The 25,838-nt window shown below is 45.4% G+C and overlaps 1 protein-coding gene across 1 annotated transcript; it reads left to right on the top strand.

Annotated features, from left to right (window-relative positions):
- Positions 1 to 11,285: 11,285 nt before the first annotated feature.
- Positions 11,286 to 15,981, top strand: LOC136526103 (uncharacterized; the record flags this gene model as incomplete). The annotated part of the gene is made up of 6 exons (XM_066518871.1): positions 11,286 to 11,816; positions 11,931 to 12,077; positions 12,192 to 14,240; positions 14,331 to 14,745; positions 14,981 to 15,016; positions 15,605 to 15,981. Coding segments are annotated over exons 1-6 (3,555 nt in total), but the record flags the coding sequence as incomplete, so codon positions are not given.
- Positions 15,982 to 25,838: the final 9,857 nt, after the last annotated feature.

The following is a 25,838-nucleotide window of genomic DNA, read 5'->3' as shown; positions in this document are numbered from 1 at the left end:
CACGGTTTGTGTCGAACGTGCCATAGGCTTGGAAATCGTTTGGACGCACCCAATGGAACTCCAAGGTGACATGGGTCTTCTAGAATCTCACTTCTTTCTGTTTGGAGACAGTGTAAGTGTCGGTGTAAGAAAGGTGCACAGTTTGTGCCAAATGTACCATCGGCTCAGAAATCACTTTGAACGCACCCGATGGTACTCCTAGGTGATGAGGCTCAAGTGAAAGCTCGCTCCATTTGGAGATAGTGCAAATTTTGACACAAGATAGTTGCATAGCTTGTGTCGAATGTACCATAGGCTTAGAAATCCTTTTGGACACACCCGACGGAACTTCTAGGTGACTTGGGTCATCTGGAATCTCGCTTCTTTCCGTTTGGAGACAGTGTTAGTGTCGGTGCAAGATTGGTGCATGGTTTGCGCTAGACGTACCATAGGCTCAGAAATCATTTTGGACGTACCCGATCGTACCCGAGGTGACGAGGCTCAAGTGAAAGCTCCCTCTGTTTGGAGATAGTGCTAATCTTGATGCAAGATAGGTGCATGGTTTGCGTCGAACGTACCATAGGCTCATAAATCATTTTGGACACACCAAATGGAACTCCTAGGTGACGTGGGTCATGTGGAGTCTCACTTCTTTCCATTTTGAGATAGTGCTAGTGTCGGTGCAAGATAGGTGCATGGTTTGCGCTAGACATACCATAGGCTTAGAAATCATTTTGGACCCACTCGATGGTACCACTAGGTGATGAGGCTCAAGTGGAAGCTTGTTTCGGTCCATTTGGAGATAGTGCTAAGGTTATCGCAAGATAGGTGCATAGTTTGCGTCGAACGTATCATGGGCTCAAAAATGATTTTGGACACACCCGATGAAACTCCTAGGTGATGTTGGTCATGTGGAATCTTGCTCCATTTGGAGATAGTGCTAATCTTGCGCAAGATAGCTGCACGGTTTGCGTCGAACATGCCATAGGCTTAGAAATCATTTGGACGCAACCAATGGAACTCCTAGGTGACATGGGTCTTGTGGAATCTCACTTCTTTCTGTTTGGAGATAGCATAAGTGTCGGCGCAAGATAGGGGCACATTTTGCGCCAAATGTACCATCGGCTTAGAAATCACTTTGGATGCACCCGATGGTACTCTTAGGTGACGAGGCTCAAGTGAAACTCGCCCCATTTGGAGATAGTGCTAATCTTGACGCAAGATAGTTGCACGGTTTTGTGTCGAACGTACCATAGGCTCGGAAATCATTTTGGACACACACGATGGCACCCCTAGGTGACTTGGGTCATGTGGAATGTCGCTTCTTTCCATTAGGAAACAGTGTTAGTGTCGCTGCAAGATTGGTGCATGGTTTGCGATAGACATACCATAGGCTCAGAAATCATTTTGGACGCACCCGATCGTACCCTAGGTGACGAGGCTCAAGTGGAAGCTCACTCCATTTGGAGATAGTGCTAATCTTGACACAAGATAGGTGCATGGTTTGCGTCGAATGTACCATAGGCTCATGAATCATCTTGGACGCACCAGATGGAACTCCTAGGTGACGTGGATCATGTGGAGTCTAACTTCTTTCTATTTTGAGACAGTGTCAGTGTCGGTGCAAGATAGGTGCATGGTTTGCGCTAGACTTACCATAGGTTCAGAAATCATTTTGGACGCACTCGATGGTACCACTAGGTGATGAGGCTCAAGTGGAAGCTCGTTTTGGTCCATTTGGAGATAGTGCTAATGTTGTCGCAAGATTGGTGCACAGTTTGCGTCGAACGTATCATAGGCTCAAAAATCATTTTGCACGCATCCGCTGGAAATCCTAGGTGACGTTGGTCATGTGGAATCTCGCTCCATTTGGAGATAGTGCTAATCTTGAGGCAAGATAGATGCACGGTTTGTGTCGAACGTGCCATAGGCTTGGAAATCGTTTGGACGCACCCAATGGAACTCCAAGGTGACATGGGTCTTCTAGAATCTCACTTCTTTCTGTTTGGAGACAGTGTAAGTGTCGGTGTAAGAAAGGTGCACAGTTTGTGCCAAATGTACCATCGGCTCAGAAATCACTTTGAACGCACCCGATGGTACTCCTAGGTGATGAGGCTCAAGTGAAAGCTCGCTCCATTTGGAGATAGTGCAAATTTTGACACAAGATAGTTGCATAGCTTGTGTCGAATGTACCATAGGCTTAGAAATCCTTTTGGACACACCCGACGGAACTTCTAGGTGACTTGGGTCATCTGGAATCTCACTTCTTTCCGTTTGGAGACAGTGTTAGTGTCGGTGCAAGATTGGTGCATGGTTTGCGCTAGACGTACCATAGGCTCAGAAATCATTTTGGACGTACCCGATCGTACCCGAGGTGACGAGGCTCAAGTGAAAGCTCCCTCTGTTTGGAGATAGTGCTAATCTTGATGCAAGATAGGTGCATGGTTTGCGTCGAACGTACCATAGGCTCATAAATCATTTTGGACACACCAAATGGAACTCCTAGGTGACGTGGGTCATGTGGAGTCTCACTTCTTTCCATTTTGAGATAGTGCTAGTGTCGGTGCAAGATAGGTGCATGGTTTGCGCTAGACATACCATAGGCTTAGAAATCATTTTGGACCCACTCGATGGTACCACTAGGTGATGAGGCTCAAGTGGAAGCTTGTTTCGGTCCATTTGGAGATAGTGCTAAGGTTATCGCAAGATAGGTGCATAGTTTGCGTCGAACGTATCATGGGCTCAAAAATGATTTTGGACACACCCGATGAAACTCCTAGGTGATGTTGGTCATGTGGAATCTTGCTCCATTTGGAGATAGTGCTAATCTTGACGCAAGATAGCTGCACGGTTTGCGTCGAACATGCCATAGGCTTAGAAATCATTTGGACGCAACCAATGGAACTCCTAGGTGACATGGGTCTTGTGGAATCTCACTTCTTTCTGTTTGGAGATAGCATAAGTGTCGGCGCAAGATAGGGGCACATTTTGCGCCAAATGTACCATCGGCTTAGAAATCACTTTGGATGCACCCGATGGTACTCTTAGGTGACGAGGCTCAAGTGAAACTCGCCCCATTTGGAGATAGTGCTAATCTTGACGCAAGATAGTTGCACGGTTTTGTGTCGAACGTACCATAGGCTCGGAAATCATTTTGGACACACACGATGGCACCCCTAGGTGACTTGGGTCATGTGGAATGTCGCTTCTTTCCATTAGGAAACAGTGTTAGTGTCGCTGCAAGATTGGTGCATGGTTTGCGATAGACATACCATAGGCTCAGAAATCATTTTGGACGCACCCGATCGTACCCTAGGTGACGAGGCTCAAGTGGAAGCTCACTCCATTTGGAGATAGTGCTAATCTTGACACAAGATAGGTGCATGGTTTGCGTCGAACGTACCATAGGCTCATGAATCATCTTGGACGCACCAGATGGAACTCCTAGGTGACGTGGATCATGTGGAGTCTAACTTCTTTCTATTTTGAGACAGTGTCAGTGTCGGTGCAAGATAGGTGCATGGTTTGCGCTAGACGTACCATAGGTTCAGAAATCATTTTGGACGCACTCGATGGTACCACTAGGTGATGAGGCTCAAGTGGAAGCTCATTTTGGTCCATTTGGAGATAGTGCTAATGTTGTCGCAAGATTGGTGCACAGTTTGCGTCAAACGTATCATAGGCTCAAAAATCATTTTGCACGCATCCGCTGGAAATCCTAGGTGACGTTGGTCATGTGGAATCTCGCTCCATTTGGAGATAGTGCTAATCTTGAGGCAAGATAGATGCACGGTTTGTGTCGAACGTGCCATAGGCTTGGAAATCGTTTGGACGCACCCAATGAAACTCCAAGGTGACATGGGTCTTCTAGAATCTCACTTCTTTCTGTTTGGAGACAGTGTAAGTGTCGGTGTAAGAAAGGTGCACAGTTTGTGCCAAATGTACCGTCAGCTCAGAAATCACTTTGAACGCACCCGATGGTACTCCTAGGTGATGAGGCTTAAGTGAAAGCTCGCTCCATTTGGAGATAGTGCAAATTTTGACACAAGATAGTTGCATAGCTTGTGTCGAATGTACCATAGGCTTGGAAATCCTTTTGGACACACCCGATGGAACTTCTAGGTGACTTGGGTCATCTGGAATCTCGCTTCTTTCCGTTTGGAGACATTGTTAGTGTCGGTGCAAGATTGGTGCATGGTTTGCGCTAGACGTACCATAGGCTCAGAAATCATTTTGGACGTACCCAATCGTACCCGAGGTGACGAGGCTCAAGTGAAAGCTCCCTCTGTTTGGAGATAGTGCTAATCTGGATGCAAGATAGGTGCATGGTTTGCGTTGAACGTACCATAGGCTCATAAATCATTTTGGACACACCAAATGGAACTCCTAGGTGACATGGGTCATGTGGAGTCTCACTTCTTTCCATTTTGAGACAGTGCTAGTGTCGGTGCAAGATAGGTGCATGGTTTGCGCTAGACATACCATAGGCTCAGAAATCATTTTGGACCCACTCAATGGTACCACTAGGTGATGAGGCTCAAGTGGAAGCTCGTTTCGGTCCGTTTGGAGATAGTGCTAATGTTGTCGCAAAATAGGTGCACAGTTTGCATCGAACGTATCATAGACTCGAAAATCATTTTGGACGCAGCCGATGGAACTCCTAGGTGACATTGGGCATGTGGAATCTCGCTCCATTTGGCGATAGTGCTAATCTTGACGCAAGATACTTGCTCGGTTTGCGTCGAACATGGCATAGGCATGGAAATCATTTGGATGCACCCAATGGAACTCCTAGGTGACATGGGTCATGTGGAATCTCACTTCTTTCCGCTTGGAGATAGTGTAACTGTTGGTGTAAGAAAGGTGCACATTTTGCTCCAAACATACCATCGGCTCAGAAATCACTTTGGACGCGCCCGATGGTACTCTTAGGTGATGACGCTCAAGTGAAAGCTTGCTCCATTTGGAGACAGTGCTAATCTTGATGCAAGATAGTTGCACGGTTTGTGTCGAACGTACCATAGGCTCGGAAATCATTTTGGACACACCCGATGGAACCCCTAGGTGACTTGGGTCATGTGGAATGTCGCTTCTTTCCGTTTGGAGACAGTGTTAGTGTCGGTGCATGATTGGTGCATGGTTGGAGATAGTGCTAATCTTGACGCAAGATAGGTGCATGGTTTGCGTCGAACGTGCCATAGGCTCATAAATCATTTTGGAGACACCAGATGGAACTCCTAGGTGACGTGGGTCATGTGGAGTCTCACTTCTTTCTATTTTGAGACAGTGTTAGTGTCGGTGCAAGATAGGTGCATGGTTTGCGCTAGACGTACCATAGGCTCAGAAATCATTTTGGACACACTCAATGGTACCACTAGGTGATGAGGCTCAAGTGGAAGCTCGTTTCGGTCCGTTTGGAGATAGTGCTAATGTTGTCACAAGATAGGTGCACAATTTGCATCGAATGTATCATAGGCTTGAAAATTGTTTTGGACGCACCCGATGGAACTCCTAGGTGATGTTGGTCTTGTGGAATCTCGCTCCATTTGGAGATAGTGCTAATCTTGACACAAGATAGCTGCACAGTTTGCGTCGAACATGCCATAGGCTCAAAAATCATTTGAACGCACCCAATGGAACTTCTAGGTGACATGGGTCATGTGGAATCTCAGTTCTTTCTGTTTGGAGATAGTGCAAGTGTCGGTGTAAGAAAGGTGCACATTTTGCTCCAAACGGACCATCGGCTCAGAAATCACTTTGGACGCACCCGATGGTACTCTTAGGTGACGAGGCTCAAGTGAAAGCTCGCCCCATTTGGAGATAATACAAATCTAGATGCAAGATAGTTGCATAGTTTGTGTCGAACGTACCAAAGGCTCGGAAATCATTTTGGTCACACCCGATGGAACTTCTAGGTGACATGGGTCATCTGGAGTCTCGCTTATTTCCGTTTGGAGACAGTGTTAGTGTTGGTGCTAGATTGGTGCATGGTTTGCGCTAGACGTGCCATAGGCTTAGAAATCGTTTTGGATGCACCCGATCGTACCCTAGGTGACGAGGCTCAAGTGAAAGCTCCCTCCATTTGGAGATAGTGCTAATCTTGATGCAAGATAGTTGCATGGTTTGCGTCGAACGTACCATAGGCTCATAAATCATTTTGGATGCACCAGATGGAACTCCTAGGTGACATGGGTCATGTGGAGTCTCATGTCCTTCCATTTTGAGACAGTGTTAGTGTCGGTGCAAGATAGGTGCATGGTTTGCGCTAGACGTACCATGGGCTTAGAAATCATTTTGGACGCACTCGATGGTACCACTAGGTGATGAGGCTCAAGTGGAAGCTTGTTTCGGTCCATTTGGAGATAGTGCTAATGTTTTCGCAAGATAGGTGGACAGTTTGCGTCGAGCGTATCATGGGCTCGAAAATCATTTTGGACGCACCCGATGGAACTCATAGGTGACGTTAGTCATGTGGAATCTTGCTCCATTTGGAGATAGTGCTAATCTTGACGCAAGATAGCTGCACAGTTTGCGCCGAACGTGACATAGGCTCGGAAATTGTTTGGATGCACCCAATGGAACTCCTAGGTGACATGGGTCATGTGGAATCTCACTTCTTTCTGTTTGGAGACTATGTAAGTGTTAGTGCAAGATAGGTGCACATTTTGCGCCAAACGTACCATCGGCTCAGAAATCGATTTGGACGCACCCGATGGTACTCTTAGGTGATGAGGCTCAAGTGAAAGATCGCCCCATTTGGAGATAGTGCTAATCTTGATGCAAGATAGCTGCACAGTTTGTGTCGGACGTACGATAGGTTTGGAAATCATTTTGGACACACCAGATGGAACTCCTAGGTGACTTTGGGTCATGTGGAATCTCGCTTCTTTTTTGTTTGGAGACAGTGTTAGTGTCGGTGCAAGATTGGTGCATCGTTTGTGCTAAACATACCATAGGCTCAGAAAATCGTTTTGGACGCACCCAATCGTATCGTAGGTGATGAGGCTCAAGTGAAAGCTCCCTCTGTTTGGAGATAGTGCTAATCTTGACGCAAGATAGGTGCACGGTTTGTGTCGAACGTACCGTAGGCTCATAAATCATTTTGGACGCACCAGATGGAACTCCTAGGTGACGTGGGTCATGTGGAGTCCCACTTCTTTCTGTTTTGAGACAGTGTTAGTGTCGATGCAAGATAGATGCATGGTTTGCGCTAGACATACCATAGGCTCAGAAATCATTTTGGACGCACTCGATGGTACCATTAGGTGATGAGGCTCAAGTGGAAGCTCGTTTCGGTCTGTTTGCAGATAGTGCTAATATTGTCGCAAAATAGGTGCACAGTTTGCGTCGAACGTATCATAGGCTAGAAAATCATTTTGGACGCACCCGATGGAACTCCTAGGTGACGTTGGTCATGTGGAATCTCGCATCATTTGGAGATAGTGCTAATCTTGACGCAAGATAGCTGCACGGTTTGCGTCGAACATGCCATACGCTCGGAAATCATTTGGATGCACCCAATGGAACTCCTAGGTGACATGGGTCGTGTGGAATCTCACTTCTTTCCATTTGGATACAGTGTAAGTGTCAGTGTAAGATTGTGCACATTTTGCTCCAAACATACCATCGGCTCAGAAATCACTTTGGACGCACCCGATGGTACTCTTAGGTGACAAGGCTCAAGTGAAAGCTTGCCCCATTTGGAGATAATGCAAATCTTGACGCAAGATAGTTGCACAGTTTGTGTTGAACGTTCCATAGGCTCGGAAATCATTTTGGACACACCTGATGGAACTCCTAGGTGACTTGGGTCATCTGGAGTCTCGCTTATTTCTGTTTGGAGACAGTGTTAGTGTCGGTGCAAGATTGGTGCATGGTTTGCGCTAGATGTGCCATAGGCTTAGAAGTCATTTTGGATGCACCTGATCATACCCTAGGTGACGAGGCTCCAGTGAAAGCTCCCTCCGTTTGGAGATCGCGCTAATCTTGATGCAAGATAGGTGCACGGTTTGCGTCAAACGTACCATAGGCTCATAAATCATTTTGGATGCACAAAATGGAACTCCTAGGTGACATGGGTCATGTGGAGTCTCATGTCCTTCTGTTTTGAGACAGTGTTAGTGTCGGTGCAAGATAGGAGCATGGTTTGCGCTGGACATACCATGGGCTTAGAAATCGTTTTGGACACACTTGATGGTACCACTAGGTGATGAGGCTCAAGTGGAAGCTCGTTTCGGTCCGTTTGAAGATAGTGCTAATGTTGTCGCAAGATAGGTGGACAGTTTGCGTCGAACGTATCATGGGCTCAAAAATCATTTTGGACGCACCCGATGGAACTTCTAGGTGACATTGGTCATGTGGAATCTTGCTCCATTTGGAGATAGTGCTAATCTTGACGCAAGATAGCTGCACGGTTTGCGTCGAACATGCCATAGGCTCAGAAATCATTTGGATGCACCCAATGAAACTCCTAGGTGACATGGGTCATGTGGAATCTCACTTCTTTTCATTTGGAGACAGTGTAAGTGTCGGTGTAAGAAAGGTGCACATTTTGCGCCAAACGTACCATCGGCTCAGAAATCACTTTGGACGCACCCGATGTTACTCCTAGGTGATGCGGCTCAAGTGAAAGCTCGCCCCATTTGGAGATAGTGCAAATCTTGATGCAAGATAGTTGCATGGTTTGTGTCGAATGTACCATAGGCTCGGAAATCATTTTGGACACACCTGATGGAACTCCTAGGTGACTTGGGTCATCTGGAGTCTCGCTTGTTTCCGTTTGGAGACAGTGTTAGTGTCGGTGCAAGATTGGTGCATGGTTTGCGCTAGACATACCATAGGCTTAGAAATCATTTTGGACGCACCCGATCGTACCCTAGGTGATGAGGCTCAAGTGAAAGCTCCCTCCGTTTGGAGATAGTGCTAATCTTGACGCAAGATAGCTGCACGGTTTGCGTCGAACATGCCATAGGCTCGGAAATCATTTGAACGCACCTAATGGAGCTCCTAGGTGACATGGGTCATGTGGAATCTCACTTCTTTCTGTTTGGAGACAGTGTAAGTGTCGGTGTAAGAAAGGTGCACATTTTGCTCCAAACGTACCATTGGCTCAGAAATCACTTTGGACGCACCCGATGGTACTCTTAGGTGATAAGGCTAAAGTGAAAGCTCGCCCCATTTGGAGATAATGCAAATCTTGACGTAAGATAGTTGCACGGTTTGTGTCGAACGTACCATAGGCTCAGAAATCATTTTGTACACACCCGATGGAACTCCTAGGTGACTTGGGTCATCTGGAGTCTCGCTTATTTCCATTTGGAGACAGTGTTAGTGTCGGTGCTAGATTGGTGCATGGTTTGCGCTAGACGTACCATAGGCTCAGAAATCATTTTGGATGCACTCGATCGTACCCTAGGTGACATAATGAGGACATTCCTAGCATTCACTCATCTTCAAATGAAACTCCACTTGATAAAGCTGGTCCAATTACAAGAAGTAGAGCTAAACAATTGGAGAAGAAAATTCATTCTCAGGTGAACGCTAACCTTATGTTTAATAATCAGTTTATGTTGAATGAGCCTATGCTTTTGAGTTCTTGTTCCAATGTCCTTAGGAATGATGGAGTGTATGAACCAGCATGGGATGAAGATGGATTCAAGCCTCTGGACATTTGAACCAAGAAGCCTATGGTGTGCAAGAATAAAATGGTGGTTCATCACCTTTACATGGAAATGCAACCAGAAGCTAGATGACTGATACATGGTACGAATTCCAAGCATCACCGCGGACAGAATACAAGGAGTTAGACGGTGTTCTATATGTGGATGGAAGCGTCTTCAAGTCTACTTTCCAGCCCATCAAACGGCTCATTATTTGGACTTCCCAATAAAGAGTTATGCTCATTTTAGTAACTGCTATCAGAAGCTGAAAGACGCGCGAACCAGCCACGAAATCCACTGGTGCATGCGCATGCTGCCATTTACTCCAAGCTGAACGTCCCTAGCCCTATATATATCTTGTACTAGACAATGAAAGGTCAGACCTTGATTAGCTGAATTCAGAATACACAAACTCGTGGAGTTTTGTTTATGCGTGAGTCTTGAGAGGCTTGCAAACTTGTTCTTTCGATTCCTGAGGGAGTTGTAGAATGCCGAACTGCGGTTCACCTAGTTCGTGCCTTCACGTCTATAGGGCGTGATTGCGTGGGCTGTTTTGTCGGTACGTGGAAGGGTGATTGTCTCGGTAGTTCGTCGCGTGGATAGCCTCGCGGTGCACTGCCTCTTCACCATGTCACGCAGCGACAAGTTATCAAGTTCGCGGATCCTACGAGAAGATCGGGCCACAAAACTTGCTACACGCGTTGCATAGGCGTGTGCACATCATCTGGTACCAGAGCATCCATTTACTCGTTAGGATTGTTCTTGTTTTTGGTAGGATAGAGTTTATATACCTACTGTCCACTAATAGCCAAAAAAGAAAACCTACAGCCCAAATTCATACGTGCTACTAATTTTGTAGTTTGCTTTATCGAGTTTTAATCCTTTAAGATTTGTCTAGTTGCTGAATTTTTCTTTTCCACATCATTCTAGTTGTTATCATTGTTCTAATCATCAAATCGCTTGCTGCAAGTACCCACCCATCCCACCCTTGTTCTAATCGTCATTGCTTGCTGCATATATATAAATCAAAAAAAAACCCACCCGTTCCACCCTTGTTTTCTACCCGCCACAAATTCCCCACGCGAGTTTCTTGTTTTTGTGCTGCGCCATCCATCTTAGTTGATCCTTATGTGCCCCTTTAGTTGAAAGTTGTGCTGCGTTTCTCACAAAGGTTAAAAGAAAAGATGTATATGGGTCAAAAGAAGGACTGAAAACAACGAGTTCTTGTTCAAAAAAAAAGGGAAAGAAAAGAAGTAAAAGAGAATTGTGTTCAGCACACCACAAAGGGGTTTGGGCAGCAACAAGTTTCGGTTGGTGCAATTGGTGTTCATCTATCCAATTCCTACATCTTGTTCCTTTCTTTGAGCATCTTTTCCTTTATATTCAGCAACTTAGACTTGAGTTCTTGGATTATTATTCGGTTTTGCATTACTACATTTCAGCGCATTCCATTTACATATTACCCCACCAAGCTCCACTTAAAAGCACCGCGAGCTGTTGCACCGTAGTCTCTTCACTCTTCCACTACAGATTGCAGCCCTGGTCCTTGCCCTTTCTAGGAAGAGAAAGAACTTGTTCAGCAAGTGGTGAGGGAGTGATTCCACATATATTCCACATATATATTGTCCTTTTTTCCCCTCTACTAATATGGCAGGATGTGGAGATGGTGCCGCTGTTTCGGTAGAGGAATTCCAGGAGCTGCGTACACAAATGAATGATTTGATGCAACAACTACAAACTCTCCAATTGAACATGCCTCATAGAGAACCACCACCAAATGAGGATGATGACAATGAGGATAACGAGGCACCACGTCGTGCTGCTAGTCATGGACATGGACGTGGTGGGTTTGGCCATGGTTTTGGTCGTGCTCGGCGCATTCTAGTTGGAGGAAGAGATTATGATGGTGATGATGATATGTTGTCCGACATGGATGATCATCGACATGGTGGTGGCCATCATGGTTATCGTGACCGCCATCGTCGTCGTAATGATGATGGTTTAAGAAACATGAAAGTGTCTATTCCCCCTTTCAGCGGACAAGAGAATGCTGATGCTTATTTTGAATGGGAGACCAAGGTGGAACAAATATTTGATTTGTATGAATACTCTGCTGAAAAGAAGGCAAAGCTTGCAGCCATTGAGTTTAAAGGCTATGCCATAACTTGGTGGAATCAGGTCCGTACTGAATATCAGAGAGTTGGGCATGTTCGTATAACTTGGGAAGACATGAAGAGAGAAATGCGACGTCATTTTGTTCCAGCATATTACTCTCATGATCTACATTTGAAGCTGAAATGTCTTGTGCAAGGTACTCGTACTGTTGATGAATATTTTCAAGAATTGGAAATGTGTGTACTTCGTATAGGGACAACTGAAGATGAGGAATCCACAATGGCTCGGTTTCTAGTTGGCCTCAATAAACCCATTGCTGATAAAGTGGATATGACAACCTACACATGTCTCACCGAGTTGGTTCATTTTGCAAAGAGGGCTGAAAGGCAAATTGCTACGTCTTACAAATACAATGCTTCATGGCGTCATTCCCAATAGCAAGGGGATGTCACGGCTCAATTCCAACAGCATGGAGCTGCAACGCCCAAATCCTCATCTCGTGGAGCAAATAGATATCTTCCAACTTCTTCCAAACAATTGGATGTCAAAGGTAAAGCTGTGAGTTCAAGTCAGCCCACTTCTTCTACTGCAGCCACCCAACGCAAGACAAGCAAGATTGAGTGTTTTAAGTGTGGTGGTCATGGGCATAAGCAAGCTGAATGTCCCAATCGTCGTACTATTATTGCACTTGCTGATGGTTCTTATGATTCCCAAAGTGAAGAGGAGGACGAGTTTAACAATGTATTTGCAGATCTTAATCTTAACACTTGTGAGTATTCAGCAGAGGATGGTACATTTGAGCTAGGTCTAAATTGTTTAGCCATTCAACCTATTCCAACTTTTGCTCACAATGACCTATTACAAGATGTTGTTTCTCCATCTTTTGACGAGATTACTAGTGATGATTTTGATGAGTTGCTTGCTGATTTTCCTGATTTGACGTGTTCTATAATGAACACACCATCTCCTTCTTTGGTGGTGAGGCGAGTTCTTTCCACTCAATTTGTTGCTGCTGAACAAGGACAACGCCATAATTTGTTTCAATCCAGATGCAAAGTGAAAGGACAAGTGTGTCGTTTCATCATAGATGGTGGGAGCTGCAATAATATTGTTAGTGCTTTGCTTATTGAGAAGCTTGGCTTGCAACCACGTCGCCATCCACATCCATACCATATGCAATGGTTGAATAATTCTAGGACAGTTAAGGTTTCAGCCATGATTCGTTTGTCATTTTCCATTGGTGATTATCATGGAGAGGTGGATTGTGATATTGTCCCCATGCAAGCATGCCATTTGCTGCTTGGTTGGCCCTGGCAATTTGATGTGGACACGGTGCATTTTGGACGGTCTAACAAACACACTTTCATTCACAATGACAAGAAGGTGGTTCTTATTCCATTATCTCCAGAGGAGATACATGCTTCAGATATGGCTCGCAAGAAAAGAGAGGAATCTAACAAAAGAAAATTGAGTGAGATCCCCAACACAAGTAAGGAAGAGAGTTCTAACCCATCCAGCCACATAAAGACTCATACCAATCCTAAACAGCCACACCACACTGAGTGTCTCTTTGTGAGCAAGAGTGATATGAGAGAAGTGAGAAACACCACAGCCCCATTCTTTGTGCTCTTGCACAAGGAGGTCTTACTTTCAACTAACGATTTACCTTCATTGCTGCCTAGTGTTGTTCTTGATCTCTTACAGGACTTCAAAGATGTTTTTCCCGATGAGATACCAGCTGGACTTCCTCCACTCTGTGGAATTGAGCATCAAATTGATTTGGTACCAGGTGCTTCTCTTCCAAATCGTCCAGCCTACCGCACCAATCCCACAGAGACAAAGGAAATTCAGCGACAGGTAAAAGAGCTTTTGGACAAAGGGTATGTTCGTGAATCCTTATCACCATGTGCTGTTCCTGTTCTTTTAGTTCCAAAGAAAGATGGCTCTTGGCGCATGTGTGTTGATTGTCGTGCTATCAATGCTATAACTGTTCGATATCGCCATCCCATTCCACGACTTGATGACATGTTAGATGAATTGAGTGGTTCCATCATTTTCACCAAGATTGATTTGCGTAGTGGCTATCATCAAATCCGCATGAAACTTGGTGATGAATGGAAAATAGCGTTTAAAACTAAAATTGGTCTCTATGAATGGCTTGTGATGCCATTTGGCTTGACAAATGCTCCTTCAACTTTTATGCGCTTAATGAACCATGTTTTACGAGCTTTCATTGGCAAGTTTGTAGTTGTTTATTTTGATGATATTCTGATCTATAGCAAATCATTTGATGAACATCTTGATCATATCCGTCAAGTACTTGCTGTTTTGAGGGAAGAGAAATTGTATGGCAACATTGCTAAGTGCACCTTTTGCACAGACCGTGTTGTTTTCCTTGGCTTTGTTGTTTCCACAGATGGTATTCAGGTTGATGAAGAAAAGGTTAAAGCAATAAAGGATTGGCCTACACCTACAAATGTGAGTCAAGTTCGAAGTTTTCATGGTCTTGCAGGTTTTTACAGGCGTTTTGTTAAAGATTTCAGCACCATCGCTGCACCCCTCAACAATTTGACAAAGAAGGATGTTCCATTCAAGTGGGGTAATGAACAAGACCAAGCCTTCAATGAGCTGAAAACAAAGCTTTGTGAAGCACCGCTACTACAACTTCCTGATTTTGGTAAGACATTTGAGATCGAATGTGATGCAAGTGGTATTGGCATAGGAGGTGTACTACTTCAAGAAGGTAAACCTATTGCCTACTTTTCTGAAAAGTTGAATGGTCCACATCTGAATTATTCTGTCTATGATAAAGAGCTTTATGCCTTAGTTCGAGTTTTGGAAGTTTGGCAACATTATTTGTTACCTAAAGAATTTGTCATCCATTCTGATCATGAAGCTTTGAAATATCTAAAAAGTCAAGGCAAACTGAACCGTAGACATGCTAAATGGATTGAGTTCATTGAAACATTTCCCTATGTTGTAAAACATAAGCGTGGAAAAGATAACATTGTTGCCGATGCCTTATCACGGAGATGTGGTTTGGTTACACAATTAGATACAAAAGTGCTTGGTTTGGAATCCATTAAAACACTATGCAGCTGATTCTGATTTTAAAGAACCTTTCTCTCATTGCATTGCTGGAAAAGGCTGGGACAAGTATTATGTGCATGATGGTTTTTTATTTCGCACTAACAAACTATGCATTCCAGCCTGCTCGATTCGTCAAGTTCTTTTGCAGGAAGCACATGCTGGTGGCTTAGCTGGTCATTTTGGCATCAAAAAGACATTGGACATGCTCTCCAATCATTTCTTTTGGCCACATATGCGACGTGATGTCCAGCGACATGTTGCACGCTGCATAATCTGCTTGAAAGCTAAGTCCCGCCTTAATCCCCATGGTCTTTATACTCCATTACCAGTTCCGAATGTACCTTGGGAAGATATATCCATGGATTTTATTTTGGGGTTACCTCGGTCTCAGAGGGGGAGGGATTCTATCTTTGTTGTTATTGACCGATTCTCTAAAATGGCACATTTTATTCCATGTCATAAGAACGACGATGCTTCACACGTTGCTGATTTGTTTTTCAGGGAGATCGTTCGTTTACATGGAGTACCAAGGACTATTGTTTCAGATCGGGATACAAAATTTCTAAGCTATTTTTGGAAGACGTTATGGGCTAAACTTGGTACAAAGTTGTTATTTTCCACCACTTGTCATCCGCAAACCGATGGGCAAACTGAAGTTGTCAACCGTACCTTGTCCACCATGTTGCGTGCTATGTTGAAAAAGAATTTGAAGCAGTGGGAAGACTGCCTTCCACATGTTGAATTTGCTTATAATAGGGCAGTCCATTCCACAACAAACTTTTGTCCATTTGAAATTGTTTATGGGTTTAAACCGCATACTCCCATGGATCTTTTGCCTTTACCATTACAGGAACAAGTTAACTTGGATGCAGCAAAGAGATCAGATTTTCTCAAGAAGCTACATGATGAGACAAGAAGGAATATCGAGAAGAAATCCGCACAATATGCAAAGCAAGCGAACAAAGGTAAGAAGAAGGTTACATTCCAGCCCGGAGACCTCGTGTGGTTGCATCTACGCAAGGATCGATTTCCCCAACAGCGCAAGAGTAAGTTATCTCCTAGGGGTGATGGTCCATTCAAGGTTTTACACAAGATAAATGATAATGCTTACAAAATTGAGCTGCCACCTGAATATTCCAATGTGAGTACAACATTCAATGTCAAAGACTTGCTTCCATTTGTTGGTGAGCCTGAGTCGAGGACGACTCCTTCTCGAGAGGGGGAGGCTAATGAGGACATTCCTAGCATTCACTCATCTTCAAATGAAACTCCACTTGATAAAGCTGGTCCAATTACAAGAAGTAGAGCTAAACAATTGGAGAAGGAAATTCATTCTCAGGTGAACGCTAACCTTATGTTTAATAATCAGTTTATGTTGAATGAGCCTATGCTTTTGAGTTCTTGTTCCAATGTCCTTAGGAATGATGGAGTGTATGAACCAGCATGGGATGAAGATGGATTCAAGCCTCTGGACATTTGAACCAAGAAGCCTATGGTGTGCAAGAATAAAATGGTGGTTCATCACCTTTACATGGAAATGCAACCAGAAGCTAGATGACTGATACATGGTACGAATTCCAAGCATCACCGCGGACAGAATACAAGGAGTTAGATGGTGTTCTATATGTGGATGGAAGCGTCTTCAAGTCTACTTTCCAGCCCATCAAACGGCTCATTATTTGGACTTCCCAATAAAGAGTTATGCTCATTTTAGTAACTGCTATCAGAAGCTGAAAGACGCGCGAACCAGCCACGAAATCCACTGGTGCATGCGCATGCTGCCATTTACTCCAAGCTGAACGTCCCTAGCCCTATATATATCTTGTACTAGACAATGAAAGGTCAGACCTTGATTAGCTGAATTCATAATACACAAACTCGTGGAGTTTTGTTTATGCGTGAGTCTTGAGAGGCTTGCAAACTTGTTCTTTCGATTCCTGAGGGAGTTGTAGAACGCCGAACTGCGGTTCACCCAGTTCGTGCCTTCACGTCTATAGGGCGTGATTGCGTGGGCTGTTTCGTCGGTACGTGGAAGGATGATTGTCTCGGTAGTTCGTCGCGTGGACAGCCTCGCGGTGCACTGCCTCTTCACCAGGTCACGTAGCGACAAGTTATCAAGTTCGCGGATCCTACGAGAAGATCGGGCCACAAAACTTGCTACACGCGTTGCATAGGCGTGTGCACATCATGACAAGGCTCAAGTGAAAGCTCATTTCGGTCCATTTGGAGATAGTGCTAATGTTGTTGAAAGATGGGTGGATAGTTTGCGTCGAACATATCATGGGCTCGAAAATCATTTTGGACGCACCCGATCGAACTCCTCGGTGACGTTGGTCATGTGGAATCTCGCTCCATTTGGAGGTAGTGCTAATCTTGACGCAAGATAGCTGCACGGTTTGCGTCGAACGTGCCATAGGCTCGGAAATCGTTTGGACACACCCACTGGAACTCCTAGGTGACATGGGTCATGTGGAATCTCACTTCTTTTCGTTTGGAGACAATGTAAGTGTCGGTGCAAGATAGGTGCACATTTTGCGCCAAACGTACCATCGGCTTAGAAATCGCTTTGGACGCACCCGATGGTACGCTTAGGTGATGAGGCTCAAGTGAAAGATCACCCCATTTGGAGATAGTGCTAATCTTAACACAAGATAGCTGCACGGTTTGTGTCGGACGTACGATAGGTTCGGAAATCATTTTGGACACACCCGATGGAACTCCTAGGTGACTTTGGGTCATGTGGAATCTCGCTTTTTTCCGTTTGGAGACAGTGTTAGTGTCGGTGTAAGATTGGTGCATGGTTTGCGCTAGACATACCATAGGCTTAGAAATCATTTTGGTCGCACCCGATCGTACCCTAGGTGACAAGGCTCAAGTGAAAGCTCGCTCAGTTTGGAGATAGTGCTAATCTTGACGCAAGATAGGTGCACGGTTTGCGTCGAACATATCGTAGGCTCATAAATCATTTTTGACGCACCAGATGGAACTCCTAGGTGCCGTGGGTCATGTGGAGTCTCACTTCTTTCCATTTTGAGACAGTGTTAGTGTCGGTGCAAGATAGGTGCATGGTTTGCGCTAGACGTACCATAGGCTCAGAAATTGTTTTGGACACACTCGATGGTACCACTAGGTGATGAGGCACAAGTGGAAGCTCGTCTCGGTCTGTTTAGAGATAGTGCTAATGTTGTCGCAAAATAGGTGCACAGTTTATGTCGAACGTATCATAGGCTAAAAAATCATTTTGGATGCACCCGATGGAATTCCTAGGTGATGTTGGTCATGTGGAATCTCGCTTCATTTGGAGATAGTGCTAATCTTGATGCAAGAGAGCTGCACGGTTTGCGTCGAACATGCCACAGGCTCGGAAATCATTTGGATGCACCTAATGGAACTCCTAGGTGACATGGGTCATGTGGAATCTCACTTCTTTCTATTTGGAGATAGTGTAAGTGTCGGTGTAAGAAAGGTGCACATTTTGCTCCAAACGTACCATCGGCTCAGAAATCACTTTGGATGCACCTGATGTTACACCTAGGTGATGAGGCTCAAGTGAAAGCTCGCCCCATTTGGAGATAGTGCAAATCTTGACGCAAGATAGTTGCACGGTTTGTGTCGAACATACCATAGGCTCGGCAATCATTTTGGACACACCTGATGGAACTCCTAGGTGACGTGGGTCATCTGGAGTCTTGCTTGTTTCCATTTGGAGACAGTGTGTCGGTGCAAGATTGGTGCATGGTTTGCGCTAGATGTACCATAGGCTCAGAAATCATTTTGGACGCACCCGATCATACCCTAGGTGACGGGGCTCAAGTGAAAGCTCCCTCCGTTTGGAGATAGTGCTAATCTTGACGCAAGATAGCTGCACGGTTTGCGTCGAACATGCCATAGGCAAGGAAATCATTAGAACGCACCCAATGGAACTCCTAGGTGACATGGGTCATGTGGAATCTCACATCTTTCCATTTGGAGACAGTGTAAGTGTCGGTGTAAAAGGGTGCACATTTTGCTCCAAACATACCATCGGCTCAGAAATCACTTTGGACGCACCCAATGTTACTCCTAGGTGATGAGGCTCAAGTGAAAGCTCGCCCCATTTGGAGATAATGCAAATCTTGAAGCAAGATAGTTGCATGGTTTGTGTCGAACGTACCATGGGCTTGGAAATCATTTTGGATACACCCAATGGAACTCCTAGGTGACTTGGGTCATCTGGAGTCTCGCTTATTTCTGTTTGGAGACAATGTTAGTGTCTGTGCAAGATAGGTGCATGGTTTGCGCTAAATGTACCATAGGCTCAAAAATCATTTTGGATGCACCCGATCGTACCCTAGGTGACAAGGCTCAAGTGAAAGCTCCCTCCGTTTGGAGATAGTGCTAATCTTGATGCAAGATAGGTGCACGGTTTGCGTCGAACGTACCAGAGGCTCATAAATCATTTTGGACACACCAGATGGAACTCCTAGGTGACATGGGTCATGTGGAGTCTCACGTCCTTCCGTTTTGAGACAGTGTTAGTGTCGATGCAAGATAGGTGCATGGTTTGTGCTAGACGTACCATGGGCTTAGAAATCGTTTTGGACGCACTCGATGGTACCACTAGGTGATGAGGCTCAAGTGGAAGCTCATTTCGGTCCATTTGGAGATAGTGCCAATGTTATCGCAAGATAGGTGGACAGTTTGTGTCGAACGTATCATGGGCTCGAAAATCATTTTTGGACGCACCCGATAGAACTCCTAGGTGATGTTGGTCATGTGGAATCTCGCTCCATTTGGAGATAGTTCTAATCTTGACGCAAGATAGCTGCACGGTTTGCGTCGAACGTGCCATAGACTTGGAAATCATTTGGATGCACCTAATGGAACTCCTAGGTGACATGGGTCATGTGGAATCTCACTTCTTTCCGTTTGGAGACAGTGTAAGTGTCGGTGCAAGATAGGTGCGCATTTTGCGCCAAACGTACCATCGGCTCAAAAATCGCTTTGGACGCACCTGATGGTACTCTTAGGTGATGAGGCTCAAGTGAAAGATCACCCCATTTGGAGATAGTGCTAATCTTGATGCAAGATAGCTGCACGGTTTATGTCGGACGTACGATAGGTTCGGAAATCATTATGGACACACCCTGATGAGGACATGACACCTTTGGATACGAACAATGATTATAAGGTGTGCTCATTCCTACATTTGCATAGTGGCTTTGGTTATAATTCACTTGGTTCCACATGTACATGTCACTATTTGATTGTAGGTTCAAATGTGTTTCATAATGGAAGTTCATCAAAGTTGAACTTTTGGTTCGTCGGCAGCCCGACAGTGCCTCATTGGGAAGGCCATAACTCATCCATCCGGAGTGCGATCGAGGTCAATGAGCACTTGATGGAAAGCTTGTTTGATAAGCTTTCAAATAGATCTGGTCCCATCTCAATATCACGTTGGCAAGGTCTCCAAATAACCAATATATTCTGTCGCTATTTCTGGCAGGAGCTACACTATCGTCATGGGCTTGTTAGACATCCTTGGGACCCAGGCCCAAGTTGGAGCACGCCCCAAGAAGATGGAGAGCACCTAAGAGATGGCCTTGGACGTCCTCCTCCTTGGCCACCACCTTAGGAGGCCAGCAAGGACGTCCAAGCCAAGCCAGAGGCCCAGTCCAATCCGAGTTCGAGTCTGCCTCGGCCGTTAGGACCAGTCTGCAATAAAATGGACGCCCAGGACGCATCCGAACTCCGTTTTCGATGATCCACATATGGATGGAAAGCTAATTTGATAAGGAAGCCAATTCAAGTGGTTTTACATCAAAACCTCTTCGAAATCAATGGAAATCGTCGAAACAAGTCAGCGTCCAGAATCTGCCAGGGTGCTGCGACACCTACTTTTGGTCCGTTGGACCGTGCATCGTGTTTGCGCCCATTAGGGGGCGCGTCCAGGGTAGGCGATGACCCTAAGACCTTTATAATCATATGCCGCCACCATCATTAGGTTTTGGGTTTTGCTTAGATTATTCTGTCAAGAAACAGTTTCGCCATTCATCAGTTTGTGAGACCCCAACTCGTGAGATTAATCTTTCATCTGCAATTTGGTTGCATTCTTTCTTGTTTTTGCTTGTGTTCTTCATTGCGCAGGCAGGGATTAGCCTTCTTGGCGAGATCAACCTAGTCCATGACTTGGTTGATAACCAGAGGAGCTATGGTGCTAAGATTGCAGGGTTCGATCTTTCGATCTGAAACCGGATCGGTGTGTTATTCTCTGCCACAACGATAGTTACCATCACCTGATGGAAGATCGGGATCCCCATATACATTACACCCGACGGAACTCCTAGGTGACTTTGGGTCAAGTGGAATCTCACTTCTTTCCATTTGGAGATAGTGTTAGTGTCGGTGCAAGATTGGTGCATGGTATGCGCTAGACATACCATAGGCTTAGAAATCATTTTGGATGCACCCGATCGTACCCTAGGTGAAGAGGCTCAAGTGAAAGCTCCCTCCGTTTGGAGATAGTGCTAATCTTGACGCAAGATAGGTGCACGGTTTGCATCGAACGTACCATAGGCTCATAAATCATTTTGGACGCACCAGATGGAACTCCTAGTTGACGTGGGTCATGTGGAGTCTCACTTCTTTCCGTTTTGAGATAGTGTTAGAGTCGGTGCAAGATAGGTGCATGGTTTGCGCTAGACGTACCATAGGCTCAGAAATCATTTTGGACGCACTCGATGGTACCACTAGGTGATGATGCTCAAGAGGAAGCTCGTTTTGGTCCATTTGGAGATAGTGCTAATGTTGTCGCAAGATAGGTGCACGGTTTGCATTGAACATATCATGGGCTCAAAAATCATTTTGCATGCATCCGATGGAACTCCTAGGTGACGTTGGTCATGTGGAATCTCGCTCCATTTGGAGATAGTGCTAATCTTGACGCAAGATAGCTACACGGTTTGCGTCGAACGTGCCATAGGCTCGGAAATCGTTTGGACACACCCAATGGAACTCCTAGGTGACATGGGTCATGTAGAATCTCACTTCTTTCTGTTTGGAGACAGTGTAAGTGTCGGTGCAAGATAGGTGCACATTTTGCGCCAAACGTACCATCGGCTCAGAAATCACTTTGGACGCACCCGATGGTACTCTTAGGTGAGGAGGCTCAAGTGAAAGCTCGCCCCATTTGGAGATAGTGCTAATCTTGATGCAAGATAGTTGCACGGTTTGTGTCGAATGTACAATAGGCTCATAAATCATTTTGGATGCACCAGATGGAACTCCTAGGTGACGTGGGTCATGTGGAGTCTCACTTGTTTCCGTTTTGAGATAGTGTTAGTGTCTATGCAAGATAGGTGCATGGTTTGCACTAGACGTACCATAGGCTCAAAAATCATTTTGGATGCACCCGATCGTACCCTAGGTGACGAGGCTCAAGTGAAAGCTCCCTCCGTTTGGAGATAGTGCTAATCTTAATGCAAGATAGGTGCACGGTTTGCGTTGAACGTACCATAGGCTCATAAATCATTTTGGATGCACCAGATGGAACTCCTAGGTGACATGGGTCATGTGGAGTCTCACGTCCTTCCGTTTTGAGACAGTGTTAGTGTCGGTGCAAGATAGGTGCATGGTTTGCGCTAGACGTACCATGGGCTTAGAAATCGTTTTGGACGCACTCGATGGTACCACTAGGTGATGAGGCTCAAGTGGAAGCTCATTTCAGTCTATTTGGAGATAGTGCTAATGTTATCGCAAGATAGGTGGATAGTTTGCGTCGAACATATCATGGGCTCGAAAATCATTTTTGACGCACCCAATGGAACTCCTACGTCACGTTGGTCATGTGGAATCTCGCTCCATTTGGACATAGTGCTAATCTTGACACAAGATAGGAGCACGGTTTGCGTCGAACGTGCCATCGGCATGGAAATCGTTTGGACGCACCCAATGGAGCTCCTAGGTGACATGGGTCATGTGGAATCTCACTTTTTTCTGTTTGGAGATAGTGTAAGTGTCGGTGTAAGAAAGGTACACATTTTGCTCCAAACATACCAACGGCTCAGAAATCACTTTGGACGCACCCGATGTTACTCCTAGGTGACGAGGCTCAAGTGAAAGCTCGCCCCATTTGGAGATAGTGCAAATCTTGACGCAAGATAGTTGCACGGTTTGTGTCGAACGTACCATAGGCTCAGAAATCATTTTGGACACACCCGATGGAACTCCTAGGTGACTTGGGTCATCTAGAGTCTCGCTTGTTTCCATTTGGAGACAGTGTTAGTGTCAGTGCAAGATTGGTGCATGGTGCGCTAGACGTACCATAGGCTTAGAAATCGTTTGGGACGCACCCGATCATACCCTAGGTGATGAGGCTCAAATGAAAGCTCCCTCCATTTGGAGATAGTGCTAATCTTGACGCAAGATAGGTGCACGGGTTGCGTCGAACATACCATAGGCTCATAAATCATTTTGGATGCACCAGATGGAACTCCTAGGTTATATGGGTCATGTGGAGTCTCACTTCCTTCCATTTTGAGAAAGTGTTAGTGTCGGTGCAAGATAGGTGCATGCTTTGCGCTAGACTTACCACGGGCTTAGAAATCATTTTGGACGCACTCGATGGTACCACTAGGTGATGATGCTCAAGTGGAAGCTTGTTTCGGTCCGTTTGGAGATAGTGCTAATGTTGTCGCAAGATAGGTGCATAGTTTGCGTTGAATGTATCATGGGCTCAAAAATCATTTTGCATGCACCCGATGGAACTCCTAGGTGACGTTGGTCATGGTGAATCTCGCTCCATTTGGAGATAGTGCTAATCTTGATGCAAGATAGCTGCATGGTTTACGTCGAACATGCCACAGGCTTAGAAATCATTTGGATGCAACCAATGGAACTCCTAGGTGACATGGGTCATGTGGAATCTCACTTCTTTCCATTTGGAGACAGTGTAAGTGTCGGCGCAAGATAGGTGCACATTTTGCGCCAAACGTACCATCGGCTTAGAAATCGCTTTGGATGCACTCGATGGTACTCTTAGGTGACGAGGCTCAAGTGAAAGCTCGCCCCATTTGGAGATAGTGCTAATCTTGATGCAAGATAGTTGCACGGTTTGTGTCAAACATACCATAGGCTCAGAAATCATTTTGGACACACCCGATGGCACCCCTAGGTGACTTGGGTCATGTGGAATCTCGCTTCTTTCTGTTTGGAGACAGTGTTAGTGTCGGTGCAAGATTGGTGCATGGTTTGCGATAGACGTACCATAAGCTCAGAAATCATTTTGGACGCACCCGCTCGTACCCTAGGTGATGAGGCTCAAGTGAAAGCTCACTCCGTTTGGAGATAGTGCTAATCTTGACACAAGATAGGTGCATGGTTTGCGTCGAACTTACCATAGGCTCATAAATCATCTTGGACGCACCAGATGGAACTCCTAGGTGACGTGGATCATGTGGAGTCTAACTTCTTTCTATTTTAAGATAGTGTCAGTGTCGGTGCAAGATAGGTGCATGGTTTGCGCTAGACGTACCGTAGGTTCAGAAATCATTTTGGACGCACTCGATGGTACCACTAGGTGATGAGGCTCAAGTGGAAGCTTGTTTTGGTCCGTTTGGAGATAGTGCTAATGTTGTCGTAAGATTGGTGCACAGTTTGCGTCGAACGTATCATAGGCTCAAAAATCATTTTGGACGCATCCGCTGGAAATCCTAGGTGACGTTGGTCATGTGGAATCTCGCTCCATTTGGAGATAGTGCTAATCTTGAGGCAAGATAGATGCACAGTTTGTGTCGAACGTGCCATAGGCTTGGAAATCATTTGGACGCACCCAATGGAACTCCAAGGTGACAAGGGTCTTCTGGAATCTCACTTCTTTCCGTTTGGTGACAGTGTAAGTGTCGGTGTAAGAAAGGTGCACAGTTTGTGCCAAACGTACCATCGGCTCAGAAATCACTTTGAATGCACCCGATGGTACTCCTAGGTGACGAGGCTCAAGTGAAAGCTCGCTCCATTTGGAGATAGTGCAAGTCTTGACACAAGATAGTTGCATAGCTTGTGTGATATGTACCATAGGCTTGGAAATCATTTTGGACACACCCGATGGAACTCCTAGGTGACTTGGGTCATCTAGAATCTCGCTTCTTTCCGTTTGGAGACAGTGTTAGTGTCGGTGCAAGATTGGTGCATGGTTTGCGCTAGACATACCATAGGCTCAGAAATCGTTTTGGACGCACCCAATCGTACCCTAGGTGACGAGGCTCAAGTGAAAGCTCCCTCCGTTTGGAGATAACGCTAATCTTGACGCAAGATAGGTGCATGGTTTGCATCGAACATACCATAGGCTCATAAATCATTTTGGACACACCAAATGGAACTCCTAGGTGATGTGGGTCATGTGGAGTCTCACTTCTTTCCATTTTGAGACAGTGCTAGTGTCGGTGCAAGATAGGTGCATGGTTTGCGCTAGACGTACCATAGGCTCAGAAATTGTTTTGGACCCACTCGATGGTACCACTAGGTGATGAGGCTCAAGTGGAAGCTCGTTTCGGTCCATTTGGAGATAGTGCTAAGGTTATCGCAAGATAGGTGCATAGTTTGCGTCAAACGTATCATGGGCTCAAAAATCATTTTGGACACACCTGATGAAACTCCTAGGTGACGTTGGTCATGTGGAATCTCGCTCCATTTGGAGATAGTGCTAATCTTGACGCAAGATAGCTGCACGGTTTGCGTCGAACAAGCCATAGGCTTAGAAATCATTTGGACGCAACCAATGGAACTCCTAGGTGACATGGGTCATGTGGAATCTCACTTCTTTCCATTTGGAGATAGTGTAAGTGTCGGCGCAAGATAGGTGCACATTTTGCGCCAAATGTACCATCGGCTAAGAAATCGCTTTGGATGCACCCGATCGTACTCTTAGGTGATGAGGCTCAAGTGAAAGCTCGCCCCATTCGGAGATAGTGCTAATCTTGACGCAAGATAGTTGCATGGTTTGTGTCGAACGTACCATAG

The sequence above is a fragment of the Miscanthus floridulus genome, chromosome 19 (genome assembly GCF_019320115.1).
Source record: "Miscanthus floridulus cultivar M001 chromosome 19, ASM1932011v1, whole genome shotgun sequence".
NCBI lineage: Eukaryota > Viridiplantae > Streptophyta > Magnoliopsida > Poales > Poaceae > Miscanthus > Miscanthus floridulus.
Note: the sequence above shows the minus strand (reverse complement) of the source record. Positions and strands in the feature narration are given on the sequence as shown.